Source organism: Phoxinus phoxinus, assembly GCF_949152265.1.
Source record: "Phoxinus phoxinus genome assembly, chromosome: 14".
In the NCBI taxonomy this organism is placed as follows: Eukaryota; Metazoa; Chordata; class Actinopteri; order Cypriniformes; family Leuciscidae; genus Phoxinus; species Phoxinus phoxinus.
This window is the reverse complement of record NC_136889.1, coordinates 13,758,710-13,773,946: the sequence shown is the minus strand read 5'-3', so window position 1 is coordinate 13,773,946 and position 15,237 is coordinate 13,758,710. Positions and strand designations below refer to the sequence as shown.

Genomic DNA, 15,237 nt, shown 5'->3' with positions numbered 1-15,237 from the left:
CATAAAAAGCAACATGATCCACAGGGGGAAAACATTCTCGCTGGCCTGAGATCAGTTCAGCTATGTTTTGAGCTGGCCATCCCCCTACAGTTCACACAGACACTGCCACGTGCTAAAACTGTCCTTGCTACACAGCTGTGTGGCCCCAATACTGGAAATAGATTCCTGCTACCAGGCCATGAGTCATAGGTGCAAAATGGAGGCAACTGTTGATGCAGAGAAATGTCCGCCGTTTCATACAAAGGCAGCTGAGTGACTCAGAAATAATATACCTTATCCAGTTCAGTTACTCACTAGTCACTACAATCTTTAAACATAGTAACATGCTTGTGATTCTAAAGGAAAATGAAGAAAACAAACATAGAATGTCATTTTTATCCGTTTATTGTATGATATAAAACTAGAAAAGTAAGACTGTTTCAAATTCATAGACACATGTCCATATTTCATATATATTCTACAGTCCACACCTTGATGCAAATACAGTGATCATCAGTTGATGGGTTATTTTTCTCAAAATGAATGTGTCTGTAATATTGCATAGAAAAAGGCACAGCTCAAAGGCCTGAAGATATGGCCTTTTTTAATGAGCAGAAAAAGGGTTTAGACCCTCCACCACATTTTGTCTCTCTATTTGTCTCTCTCTCTCACACACACACACACACACACACACACACACACACACACACACACACACACACACACACACACACACACACACACACACGAATAATCCCAGTGGTCACTATTCTGAAACCACTTTAAACTTCCCCGAATGTATGGCCTGAACCATGGGACAGTGAGATACCGTTAAAAGACAACAACCAATACCATCAGAAATCATGCTGCCTTTCTTCTTTACATTTGGCATTGAGGGTTATCAAAAAGATTTTCCCAGATATAGGCTTTGGAAGATTGAAATTCTGAAGTTTGTAGAGAATAAAGTATTGCTTCACAAACCTTTCCCTTGCACGCAATCTGAAATACATAAAATATTAAATACTTATAATTAAATAGCGACAGGGAGTGTTTGACTAGATGACTAGCACAAACACCACACCAAATTATAATACAAGAAACTAAACAGACAAAAATAATGCATTATTAAAACAAGATGAAAAAAAAATGGCTTCCACCCCAATTAATAAGCAGTGATACATTCCCATAAGCATAATACATTCCTATCTCATATTCTGTACAAATTACAATCTGGATGTTAGCATAAAATAAAAAATAAATATATTTACACAGGAAACAAAAAATATAAATAACTTAAAACAAACACTCCAAATCTAAAAATCCTATAAGAAATTGTAATCAGTTTTGATTCCATAGTTTTGTCCGCTCTGCTCTCATTCACTCATGCTTTTTAATTCTCAGACAATCTCTCTCTTGAACTCTGGGTAACAAATCCAAACCGTCACCTCTAGCTTAGGTCTCTGTGACAGCAAGTTCAAATCTCAGATTATTAATGGTCACACTTATTTGTTGAATAATATACTTATTAAAAATACACATTTGACAAGTTTTCTTTCCTCACTGACATTGCACTTTCCAGGAAGGCATATAATGCACAGTTTTTGTCGGTATGTAAATCTATCATTATTAAGGATAGCTTGTTCAGTGCGACAAACAGCTATGTGAAACGTATACAGGCGATATGATAAATGGTCCCTTTCCTTTTATGGTGCACATAAAATAATCCTTCCGACCAATCTGATCGACTTCAGTGATTTATAGCAAGTGTTTTTAGCAAATATACTGTGCTGTCTATTGCACATACATGCATAATACTCTCCCGCCAAACTTGTGCATACTTAAAATCCCCCAAATAAACTCCACTTAAATGTAATGTGACCATTCCTACTGGCCAAACGACACTAAAACCCAGCAGGGCAACAGAGAGAGAGAGAGTCTGACTGGAACATGAACAGATACCATTAATAAAACTCAAACAAACAATGGTATAAATAAGATAAAATAAGACCAAACCATACACAAATCATCTGACATCTGTACAATTATGAGCTATAATCCTGCATGCATTAGTATGTTAACAGAAATGTACCGTTGTGGTGAGATGTATATGAAGGAAATGTTTGGCAAAAAGATTATGAAGATGGAAATAGTTGAAAATTAACTGAATAGCAACCATAAACTTACATGTGCGGTACAGTTTCCCCCTCATTTTGCACGAAGAGATATGCACTGACCCTCTTGCTGTGCATTAGTGTAGCATTAAAACTGAACCAGCAACTGAGTCCGAGTGATGATATAAAGCCAAACCAAAGGCCAAAATAGGGAAGTTACGGCAATGCCTTGACTCAGTTAAAAGGAAATGCCTGAGAGAAGTTGACAGTTTGCTTATTACTGATCAGAAGGCATTGATTGCATCCATTATTTGTAGCATAAAGGGGTTTTAGCGTTGGCTAATCAAATAAATGTATCTGTAAAACAATACATTGCCAGCTGAGACGTAAACACATGGAATCTGAGCCATTGCAGATCACAAGAAATTTGGTTGGTTGACTGTAAATATCTGACCACTACACACATCCATGAATAAATAATACCCAGTAAAGCATGTTCCATAAATGAGTACATTTCATAAATGCATATGTTTCACTGAAGGAGGTTTAAAGGGGTAGTTCACTTAAAATGAAAACCTTATCATCATTTAGCCTACTCAACTTCACGTCACTCCAAACGTGCACTACTTTATTTATTCTGTGAAACATAAAAATGTATTTTAAAGAAAAGTCAGTGGGGTGCAAATCAACATTGTATCCCATCGACGTTCATTATATGGACAAAAAATATTTTAAAAAATATGTTCTTTTATGTTCCACAGAAGAAGGAAACTCATACAGGTTTGAATGGACATGAGGGTGAGTACATGGTGAACTATCCCTAAATGAACATTAAAATGGAAACAGACCCCCAAAAGATATATGAATAAATGACCACATATTAACAGACTTATTTTGAATATTACTAAAAAGCAATAAAACAGCTCTGGATAGAAAAACATACAAACAAAATAACCAAGTTCCTCTTTTAAAATCTTTGTGCTTTGTGAAAATGAAAGAAAAATATGAAAATAGGGCTGCCGTTGCACATTCTTGCACCTGTATGCTGAGAAGGGGAAAAAAAGATGCTACTTCTCTAATAATCCATCTTGTTTGATTAGAAATTATGAGAAAAATGAGACAAGACAAACAAACAGTAATTTACCAAGTGGTCATAAATGAAGGCACTCGGATCTGCCAGAGGCCAAAGTGTGTTCCATAAAATTTCTTCATGTTCATTTTTGGGACAGGCAAGCACAGTGCATGCACAGTGTTGAAAAGTAGTACTGGGCAACATCACCATTAAAATGGACAATTTCCTTTGTCTTTAAAAACAAAACGAACACAAAACTGTACAAAAAAAACAAAACAAAAACAAACTCCAAACACTCACAAAGTGATTCTTTAGTTTCTTTCTCAGTTTCTATTTAAAAACTCTTTGATTGGTTTTGCATTTTCTTCCCCAGTTCCCTTCCAAACCTGGTCATGATCCTACAAGCACCTCCATAATATGGTCCAGTTCAGTGAGGTCCATTTTGAAAGGTTGGTTTGAGCTGACAGCAGGAGCAGAACCGCTGTAGGGTGAAAGAGTCTTGAGGAGCTCGTCCGCCGTCACCATGGGCGCCAGTTTCGATGGAGCCGCACCTGAGGATGAAGTGCAGGGGTCGAAGTCGTACATGGAGGTGTCAATGTCTGCAAAAAGAATGTCGTCCAGGGCAAGGTCTGTCAGAAAGCCTGAAGACGAGGCGGAAGGTGAGGTGCTCATGTCCAGGCTGTTAGGAGGAAGAGTCTCTGGTGCGTTGGGGACCGCTGAGCTTTCCTCAGGCAGCAGGACCAGCCCTCCAAGCTTTGGGCTGCAAGGCTTACTGCAGTCTTTGGAGTCCAAGGCCCCTGAGTTTAAGCTGGGGGGACACAGCGGCATTTGGAGGGTCACTGTAAGGGACGAGAGGGAGGTAGCACCGGGCACAGATGTAGCTGTAGGTAAGGGCGAAGGACAGAGCTCCTCAATCTCATCCAGGGCAGAAGAAAAACTGTCTCTGGTCACAGGTGAAGGGAGTCTGGGCAGGGTTGGTGGTGGTGGAGGAGGAGGAGGAGGAGGAGGAGCAAGTGGAGAGGGCGATGTGCAAAGTGTGACACTGTCCTCCTCTAAAAGCGAGGCTGGGGTAAGACAGGCCTCCAGAGGTGCTGGATTTGACAGCCCTGACGAAGGCGATGTAAGGACCGGAGCGGAAAGTGCTGGGGACTGGGACAGTGGCGGTGCCACCATGGACAACACGCTGAAGGCAGGCTGTGCCTCACGGAAACCCTCGTCCACAGGGTCGTCGGGTGGAGGGGAAGGAGGAAAGAAGAGTGGCCGCAGGTTGCCCTCCTGTTTCAGCTCGTCCTGGATGCGCCTCAGCATGTTGTTGATGAGCACGCGCTTTTCCAAGCTGGGCTCGGTGAGCGCCCGGTGGTTGTACAGCTTCATCAGAGACATGTTGAAGATGGTCTGCCTCTGCAGTGTGTAGGAGACCTTTGAGAGCCCGTCGGCCATCGTTCCGGGCCCTGCCGCCAACGCTTTGCCTTCCAGCCCTTCTTCATCCTCATCTAGTTTCCGCTTTGCTCCTTTACCCAACATATATCTGCTTAGAGTAAGAGAGAGAGAGAGAGAGAGAGAGAGAGAGAGAGAGAGAGAGAGAGAGAGAGATGTTAGCCACACATTACATTGCATTCATGACTCATTGCTGTTTACCTCTCTTACGACTCGACACTGGTTCCATATAAATCTCTTGATCTAAAGATAAAAATCTAATGGCAAAAATATCAAACATAAACATTTAAAGAAACTGAGATGTTAAAGGTGTAAGTGTATAATTCTATGTTAAAATACTTTCTCCGTGCTAGTTGAATATGTAGAGCAGAGGCGCGGGAAGTAAGGCTGCTGGGGGTGCTGTGCTGTCATATTTACAAATGGGAAACTCTGAATTCTGGATAATACATTACTAGTTTCCAAGTAGTGATGTTAGATTGGCGTGTTGATTTGAAACACTGATCTACTACAATGTATTAGACAATAGGCTATATATTTTTATAGAGATCAGTGAGTGGAAAGCAAGTCAAATCAAAAACTTTCACCATTTGCTTTAATTAATAAAAACATTGATACCATTTATAAATAGATTTTGAAAATCCTCATTGTGAATTCAGATGTAGTTATTTGGGTTTACTGTTAACATTATAATTATTTTGTTTTGATCAGGCTACTTCCCTGTAATGTTTCCTACATATACAATATGTGACATGGCGTAAAAAACAAACTCCTGACTTTGAGGTATGAGTTTACCAGGTGCAATTGAAGGGTATAAAAGTATAAACACTGTGACACTATCAAAACATTGGTGTTTGTTTGAGAATTCCAACCAGTTTAACATAGCAACACTGGCTCAACCAATGGTGTGAGTTCAGGGGCAAGGCTGTCTTTTTGTCAGACCAATGGCAGGAAGGGGGAGTGTTTGGGAAACCTGTTTGATTATTTTTGCTATTCTGTTGGGTGCTGCTAGTTCACAGAAACTGCACTTTTAAAATAATAACTGTCCAGAATAACATAAAAACTCTTTTTTAATGCAATTTTTTTTTTTGGCTTTTCTTTCTTTTTTTGAAAGCATAGTGAGGAAAGGCACAGGAAAGTACAAGCAGAGTAAGGGGGAATAGGACTGGAACATCACTTGAACCCATGGCTCAACATCTTGATAATTATTTTTGTTTAGAGATAATCTTCGATAAAGGTAATGTAGTGTTTTTAACTACATACATATTTTTAACAATATAGCCAATAGATGAATAACAAATACAAACAGAGCAGGCTACAACAGTTGGTTTGATCCAGTTGACAAAACAGACATGGTAAAAAAATACAAGAAATTGTTTCGATTAACAGATTCGTGGCTTGAAGCTTGGTTGCTATGACATTGGCTTGCAAGCTGTTGTCATATTAGCATTCGGTGATGTTGCAGAGAGTTGAGAGTCAGTACAGTCTCTGTGCATCCATCGCAGAGAGCTCATATAGCCTCACGTTACAACTGTACCAAACAGATAAGGTAACAATAAGGAACACACTTCGATGTACACACAGTGTTTAGCAATCACAGCATCTCCAACAGGACATTAGCAACAACAATCTATAAACACAAGAATTCAAACTTTTGAGTTGCAGGGGAAAGATGTGCTGCTGGAAATAAATGTAAGCCATGAGTTGCTTCCGCAGGAGCGTTTACAGGAATACAGTTCTGACTACTCCTTCCTGAGCCGTGCTGCAAATGTGTGTCAGACTTTCAGTAAGTACTCACGGTAAGAATGTGTCAGGCGAGTGCAAAGCCCTGATCATTCCCTGCTTAAATACATGCTGGCTGCAGGAAGACAAGCTCCAGCTGAGTGTTTGGTGGAAAAGGGGGATGGAGAGGAGGAGCGAGTGTGTGACCAACGCTGAGCTTTGAATGTAGGCAGTAGTGTTCTCAGATGCTGTAGCTCTAGGTTCATGATATGAGAGATTTAAAACAGATCCCATGGGCCACCGTAATATTACAGTGCACTGATTCACCATTGCTCTGCTTAAGGAGAGACTAGGGAAAAATGGATCTGGGGGTTGGGGGTGTGGAGACACAGATGGTCCAAACAACTTAACGTTGTACACTAGAACGTTTCACCATGCTTACAACTTCACGTGACTCATGTATGTGGGATCTATTTGAGAAAAACACCCTTTAATGAAAGTTTTTTTGTCGTGTTGAATAAGTAATTTAAAACTTTATTTACTAATTTGGTAGCCGTTGTTATCCAAAGTGATTTTCACTGTATTCAAATTATACCATACATTTGATCAGTAAGTGTTTTCCCTGGGAACTAAACCCATAACATTGACATTTGGAGCACCATGCTCTTCAAGTTGAGCTACATTAATTGTGCAGCATGTTATTTTGACTGTATAAAGCACAAAAATGCCATAATATGTTTGCGGAAATTTTGAAAACCTGCCAAGTCCACATCCTTGTTTCTCCGAAAAACAATGCTACAGCCAGATATTCTACTTTGAAATGTGCATTCCATGTTGGAATGTCTGTTCTTGTTTTGGTCTCGCTGTGATCCCGCCCACTGCTAATTTACCCAATAGTATTTCGACACTCTGGGTAGCCATTTGGCAAAAAACTGCGTATTGTAGCCATGGAAGCCAGCAAACAAACGAGGTCAGAGATTGTAGATTTTCGCCAACCTAAAAAGCCTTTGGCATTCATCTGAAAAGCTCTATGTCCAAGGCATAAAAAAGGCGGATAAATTTAAGGCCCTGTCCCAAATGGCACCCTTTGGTATAACACTCGCAGTCTTCCTACGAGTCCGCACTTTCGTGACGTAACGGCACTTTGATTGTCGGGAAGAAGTCTGCTGCGGAGCCTGCATCAGTGCGGACTCGGCAAAAGTGTGCATCGAGGGCGCATATCGACTGCAAAGGGGGTGCTCGCAAGCATCCTTCTGAAACCTAAATTGACAAATGAGACACCCTACGGTAGACTTAACTAACACGTGCACGCAGCAGCCATTGTAACCGACCTAAAGAGCATATGAAGTGTGCCATTTGGGACAGAGCCTAACTTGCAGTGTAAGGCTTGTCGACTGCATTGTCAATTGCACTCGTTCCTGTTGCATGTTCTCAATCTGGCAACCAGCTTGAGCATGGAGTCTGAGGAGGAGGAGGTGGGAGAAACAACCCTCTCCAATATTTGGAATTTGGACTGCAGTACCCATTTCGACCACTAGCCGTCAATATTACACACTGCACCTTTCATACATTTAATTTATTCTTTGAGTATGTTTAAAATAGCATTTTCCACCCTATTTTAATTATTTATTGATTGCAACATACACTTCAGTTCAAAAGTTTGGGGTCGGCAAGATTATTTTTATTATTTCACTATTTAATTATTTCGCAATTTAAAATAACTGATTTGTATTTTAATATAATTTAAAATGTAATTTATTCCTGTGATGGAAAAGCTGAATTTTCACCAGTGTTGCATGATCTTTATGAAATAATTATAATATAATATAATATAAAAATTTGGTGCTTTGAATAACAGAAAGTTCAAAAGAACAGCATTTACTACTATCACTTTTGATCAATTAAATGCAACAAAAAAGTATTAATTTCTTTCATTATTGTCTTACTGCCTCTACAGTGTATGTTCTACTGAAATAGGAATTCCTTCAAGGAAAAAAGAAGAATGGCACTTGGGGACTAAGATAGCAAACCACATGAGGCAATCCGTCTAAAATAAAACGGCTACTGATATGATTTAAGTCTTCACCTCATGCGTGTACAAGATTTTAAACAGTTGCTTAAAACTACAATTAACTGATTGGGTGTAAAAAACCTTTTAAGGAGGGAATACATTTTGACTGTACCTAACCTGACTGTGGGTAGTCTGGGGACTTGGTGATGTCAGCAAAAAAAGAAAGTGGTTTCAGAAGCAAAGCAAGTTATTACATTTTCATTAACGATTATTAAGACCAATCATTTTTTACTTTGGAGTAAAAAGTGCTAATGAATCACTCACAAAATGAATATGTATTAAGAGAGTCCATTTTGATTTCAAATCGACTTTAAGGTCAGAATGAGGGTTATTTATCGAGTAAAACATGAGTAATTTAAAACAATAGATCAGTCTTCTCTCTAGCCCACAAGGAAAGCACAGAGATGGCAGCAAGGAGTGAGTGAGAGAGTGTGAGAGAGTGTGAGAAAGAGAGAGAGAGAGAGAGAGAGAGAGAGAGAAAGAGAGAAAGAGAGAAAGAGAGAGAGAGAGAGAGGAAGCCCGTTCCTGAGGCCTCCCCTCATTAGCATAAAGTGAAGCCCGGTAGCAGTAGGCAGCATTGCAGTGGGCTTGAACCTAATACAGGCTGACAGCCTCACGCACTCTAGCCCTGCCTTCACACACATACACACACACACACACACACACACACAGCGCAGGCGCAGATCTGTCAGGCAGCTCCACTCACTCAGGAAGTGCAAGTGGCTGGGCCTGTTGCCTTGCTGCCTGTTACCATGACAAACACAGTCAGCTGGGAATCCACCCAAAGACTTGACAAAGAGAGTGAGAGAAAGAGAGAGTTAGTTTGGGAGAGAAGAGGGGCTGAGGAAAGTTAAAGAAATAAATGTTTTTCTTCATTGACTGCGCTGCTTCTGAGGAGATGAATCTAAAACAGTATACGACTAGCTGGAGAGAAAAACAGGTTACGTCTGATGGATGTACATTCCAAAGCATGCCGTTTACATGCAGAGCACGCAAATAATTCATGAGAAGCAGGGTTTATGAACAAGTAACCAAGATGTACAGTCATATGCAATTTGGTTCAGGAACATTTAGGGGGAATTTTTCAATTTATAAGATATTTAGAGAGATATTTAAAACAATAAGCCATGAGATAAAATAAGTTTGAAACGGGAAGAATAACTAAATAAATAAAATAGTGACAGAAACAAACACAAATTAGTCAAACTTCTAAACACCTCCTCTGCTACAGTAAAGGATCAGCTATTAAAAATAAAATTGTAACGTGACGTCTATAACGATGTCAGACTGAAAGACAGACACTTTTGCAGAAAAGTGTTACAGTAGGAAAGGCTAAAGATAAAGGGTATAAGAATGACTCGAGTGATAAAAATAGCATCTTACAATATGCAGCTAAAAAGTAACTACAAATTTGTGTTTAGATCTAGGACAGATTCGGAGAGGCTGACACAAACATGACAGTCAAAATAGTCAAAAATCAGTACCACATTAGTATTTAGTCATTCACTTTGAATATATAAAATTACCCAGACTGGCCCTAGAACTGTATGCCATTGTCTGAAGCTTTCAAGAAAGTCTCAAGCAAATAAAGTTTCCCACAGTAATCCACACAGAGGAATGCCACGGCAGCTGAACGCGTCCTTGTGACTCACGCTGAGGAGTGGATTCGACTGTCTGCAACGCTCAAATGCCACTGCCGCCCCACCCTACGCATTCCTTCTGATTTTGCCTCTGTCTGCTTCTGCTTCCTCCATCCTTTTACTTTCATCTTCAGTGTGAAAAGTCAAAGTGTGTATCATTCTGCTCCCTGGTTCAGAAGTACACTGGCCAGGGAGTTTCTAGGCCTGTTCTGTTCCATTGTCAAAATCACTTCAGTTCAGTGCACTGAAACATTCGCTCCCTAGAAATTTCCAGAATTCGTTGTAAAAGCCAGTACCGATTGGCTGCTCACTATATTCACTGGAAATGTCATCAAAGGACAAGCACAAGTACCAATATAGAAAGACAAAAGCTTATTTTTTGTCTTTAAAAGCGAGTTTTGTAATTTATAAAAAATGTTTCATTCCTAACGTGCATGGAAGAAAAAAAATTAAGCTTCTTTGAAGTAATATTCAGGAATTAAAAATATAAAAAATATTATTTTCTGTAAAACTGCTTTGAAACAATACTGTGAAAAGCGCTATACAAATAAATATGAATTGAATTGTATTTTATTTGTTCATTTATAATTTTTCTTGTACTGAGGTGCAACCATGTATTATAGTATAAACAATCACACACACACACACACACACACACACACACACACACTTAAGGGTGTACATTATTCTTTTTTTAATAAAAAAATGTCAGTCAGACAAGCACATGTGTTTTATAGCGACAAGATGCACAATGGTAACATCAGTGTCTCAATGTTTAGAGGCTAAAAGGCCCTTGCTAGAGCCCAATTTTGTGTTCAATATATAGTGATTCACACCATGTAACTAAGAAGTATAATGAGACAACTAAAGAAGTGAGAAGACCTTCACCACTGTTGCTTCTCTGTTCTCTTGGAGCCGTGTTTTCTTCATATGATGGTCAGTGGCCTTTACCAGATTAACTACAACCTGTACTTTGGCTCCTGACCTGGATATACTAACCACAGGAAGACAACTGGAGGAGCCAGAAAGAATGAGGAAAAAGGAGAAGAATATTGAGTTCTCTGCAGTAAGAAGCGCAGGGGCAGCACACCGTGTTCCCTCACGCAAAGAGACATTCATAAACAGACAACCTGTCCCTTTGCTACCTAATGCACCAGCGCTGAGCAATGATCCTGAGTGAAAACTCTCCAAGGAGAGGAAAAGACACAACGTTAGAAAATGTCTATAGTGCAATGCAGGCTTTATAGAGTTTGACAAAATGGCTGGCAGAAGCCCACCTTTAAAGGACACTTGCAAAAGCGCAACTTGGTTCTTGGTCACGGCTCCAGCCAGTAAGTGCGTTTCTGAAACACAGCACCGGAAAACGGTGGAATTAGCGTAAAAATTAAGGCATTGGCCTTTCCGAGGGAGAGCTCTGACTGAGCTGTCAGAGCAGAGCTTGGAAATATGTCAGGGCTGCTAGGCAGGCTGTACGTTCTGTTCCAGTCCTACACATACGGCACATGAGGGACCGGGTGTGACGCCGGAGCTTCGGCACTGGGTGTACTGGTGGAGACAGAGTGAGAGAATGCGGCAGAAAGGATGGTGTGAGCAGGCGAACAAGTGCAGCGGAAAGGATGGAGCACAGAGCGCAGAGTTTTCAGTGATATTATGATCCTGTAACAGGATCTGCACGTTTCCATGCCTGTGCTTCAGAGCTCCCCTCCCCCTTCACCTCCACACAGTGCTATTTCAGATCCGGAGGGTACTGATTCCCACAAACACACACTCACGCTGTCTCTAGCTCTCAAACACCTGCAGATAGAAATGCACAAACATAGACAAAGTCGAATGCAGGCAGAGAAATACTGAGATTCACTAATGGCAAATGAGTGCATTAGACATTTATAATATGCACACAGACATTAATAATATGCACACACATAAAGGACAACACCAGTCATGAAGCGTGAAAGATCTGGATGATGCTTTCTTTTCCCACAGGAATTTAAGTGTCTTCGTTTAAGAGTCAAAAGCCATGAACCAAACCAGCCAGCGGTGGATCACAACATAACAAACTTTGAATGAAGCAAAAAAAAGTATTTGAAAATTAGATAAAGACAAAAGTACAAGATTAAACTACAATACAAAATGATTTAAAAGCGAACTGATTTAAATATGTGGATTATAAATATAGAAGCAAACTATATATTTTACATTTATTGCAAAACATGCATACACATATTTAAGCAGTTTGAAAGTTTAGAGACACTGACTCGATTATGTATTCGCAGTGCATCATGGGAGTGGGCGGGCACTTAAAAGTTGTTTTGCCATGATTTGCTTGTTTCCATCCTCTTTTTTGCAGTATCATGGGTAATGTGGTTTTCAACAAGAATTCCTCTGTTGAACAATTCTTTTAAAAAGATTTGAAATAATGCACTGATGATCGCTTCAACAAAAGCATATCATCGATTAACAACCTAGTAGCTCGCAGTAGGTCAGTCTTTGAAGGTTTATAAGTTATCATTAAAAATTTATTCATCTATGGAGAAAATGGATATGTTAGTTATGCCACAGCCGTTAACTATCATATGCAATTGTTAGTCAGTTGCACTTAATTAAGGGGAGGGGCATTCATATTCTAGAGATCTCATTAGATTAAAAAAACTGTGTTCAAGATAAATCATCAATACTTTGTCAATTTTCATAGAATAGAAAGACTACATTTAAAATACAAGTGATTTTTGTTAACAATTAGGAGTTAACAGATTAGTCTCAAAGTTAACCCATTAACTAACAGACACACAACTCATTTTGCTTTAAAGAGAGAGAAACCCTCAATTCTACAGAAAGATTTCAGGTACATATTTCACCATCCTCTCCACTTGAGATCTGTACTTAGTGTAATTTGTTGCAGTGCAAAGATGGAGTGTAATTTAAACAGGAAAGAAGATCCAACGACATTGAACAAACAATCAAATAAGTGAGAAAGACTAAGAAGAATGGGGGGAAGGCAAGATAGGCAGAGAGAAGGCAAAGAGAAAAAGGAGAGAGAGGGATGTGTGAGACAGTAAACATAGAGCGATTGAGACAGACAGATGGAGAAGGCCCAGACGCCACATTCTCACACAGCACCGAGCGAAAGCTGCAGGGGTCAGACAACCGTCTGACATCTTAAAAACTAACAAAATAACATGTCTGTAAAACTGTCGCATGCTGGATCTGTACTGTACCTCACTCGTGCCTGCTTTACGATCTTTACTGCACAGCAAAGGCTTACAATACTAAAGACAGTCAAACAAGTGGACAGATATGCATCTGTTGCTGTACTGCTTTTTAATACAATGTGATCTCACTTGTCTTGCCCAAAATTGAGAAGTAATGCATCCCTAAGTAATCCCTAAACATCAATAAACAGACAAACAACCTGTGTCTGCATATAAAACTTTAGAGCTGCCTGTCTTCACTTTTCAGAGTTTCAAGAGAGCAGATGAAAACTCATTCTGCAACTGATGCTCTTCAAATGAGCAGAGAAGTTGTCTGTTAAGATGTCACAGCTTTTTTGGGCAATTGTGAGTCATAACTAGTAACACTCACTATGTAAAGAGAGTTACTAATGACTGATATAATAATGATACATTATATATATGTCTTTAAATGTTTTTGAAATAACTGATCAAAAATAATTGTTTATTTGAATACAGTATCAAAAATACAGTAACAATATTGTAAACTTTACAACTGTTTTATATTTTAATCTATTTAAAAATATATAATTTATTCCTGTGATGGCAAAGCAGATTTTTTAGCAGCCATTGCTTTAGTGTTACGTCATTCTTCAGAAATCATTCGAATATGCTGATTTGCTGCTCAAGAAACATTTCTTATTATCAATGTACAAAACAGTTTTTGCTGCTTAATATTTTTGTGGAAACCGTGATGCATTTTTTTCAGGATACAATATTTAATACAGGATATTTAATGAATAGAAAGTTCAACAGAACAACATTTATTTGAAATAGAAATCTTGATTCTTTTGTAACATTATAAATGTCTCTGCTGTCACTTTTGACCAATTGAATGCATTCCCCTCTGTCTTCATTGTGTATATAATCATAAACAAGGAAAAAGGCTGAATTAAATGAACAGTCACTGGCCAATGCAAATGATCTCATGATGTCCAACTATCACCTGACTAATAGGAGTATATATTGATCTATTAATCAGCATAAAAGAGCAACTTTACGAAAGTACTTCATGAATGAAGTATGGAGTGTGTGACACACTTCAAAGCTGTGGGTCTCAGTCCCAGCGAGCAGCAAAGAGGCGGCACACACTCTGAGAAGCTTCTTTACGTCATCAAGAGTAACAAGACAACCCACATTACAGATTTACACAGGCACTGACGGTTGCAAAGCACTGTATCATGCACTCATATACATACTTTTTACATTAAGGAAGTATTTATGAAAGCTTTGGACTTATTTAAACAGAAAAAGTTTGGGACTAATTATTCCCTAAAAAAATACCACAGTTTTTGGAGTAACCTACCTAACCTGTGCTGTGATATACTAGACAAAAACAACAACAAAAATGTCTGCAATATACATGAGGCAAGATACAAACTTCCCTTAACTTCTCCTAAATGTCAGACTCCTGTTAAAAAAAAACAGCTAAACAGTAGCAGAGAGGAACGCAATTGAAACCGGTTTGACCAGAGGGGCAGAAGTCTTAGAGCACTATGTGAAGGTGTAAGATAGGTGCACACTGCACACACGCACACCATTTAAACGAAAATAAAACTCAAGCAGCAGGTGACGTGAAATGAAACTAATAAACAGTATTATTAGTCTTTCTTCTTTTCATTAGTCCTTCTCTTTTGACTAAGCAGGTAGAGTCATATCTCATTTTAAGAGACTAGATTGTAAGGCAAGCTATTTTATTTGCAACTGAATTAGCAATATAGGGTACTACAAACTTATCTTTAAAAGACAAATATCATCTCTGGAACAATATTCACAAGACTAACTAAGTCTAACTTTGCAGCGTAAACCTTATAGGAAAAACATGAGTGGCCCATCAATATATAATGGTAGAATAACTTTGTCCACTCGCACAACACTATAAAAGTAAAAAGGTGAATTCTCTGGACCTTGAATGTGTGACATTTACGATTAATTGAGGGACAAAACCTCATTTTATTTCTGTGACTGTGTTGCAGGAAGG

At 39.1% G+C, this 15,237-nt stretch overlaps 1 protein-coding gene across 3 annotated transcripts in view; it reads right to left on the bottom strand.

Annotated features, from left to right (window-relative positions):
- Positions 1 to 376: 376 nt before the first annotated feature.
- The window catches only part of sertad2b (SERTA domain containing 2b), a 43,187-nt gene continuing 28,326 nt past the window's right edge, over positions 377 to 15,237 (bottom strand). For 2 of the 3 annotated variants that reach the window (XM_079634180.1, XM_079634179.1), the window contains exon 2: positions 377 to 4,690. In XM_079634180.1, the coding sequence (XP_079490306.1) occupies positions 3,553 to 4,686 (1,134 nt within the window). In that variant the 5' untranslated portion in view covers positions 4,687 to 4,690 and the 3' untranslated portion in view covers positions 377 to 3,552. Of the gene's footprint in view, positions 4,694 to 15,237 lie in introns of all 3 variants that reach the window. The other variant, XM_079634181.1, reaches the window with a different exon arrangement.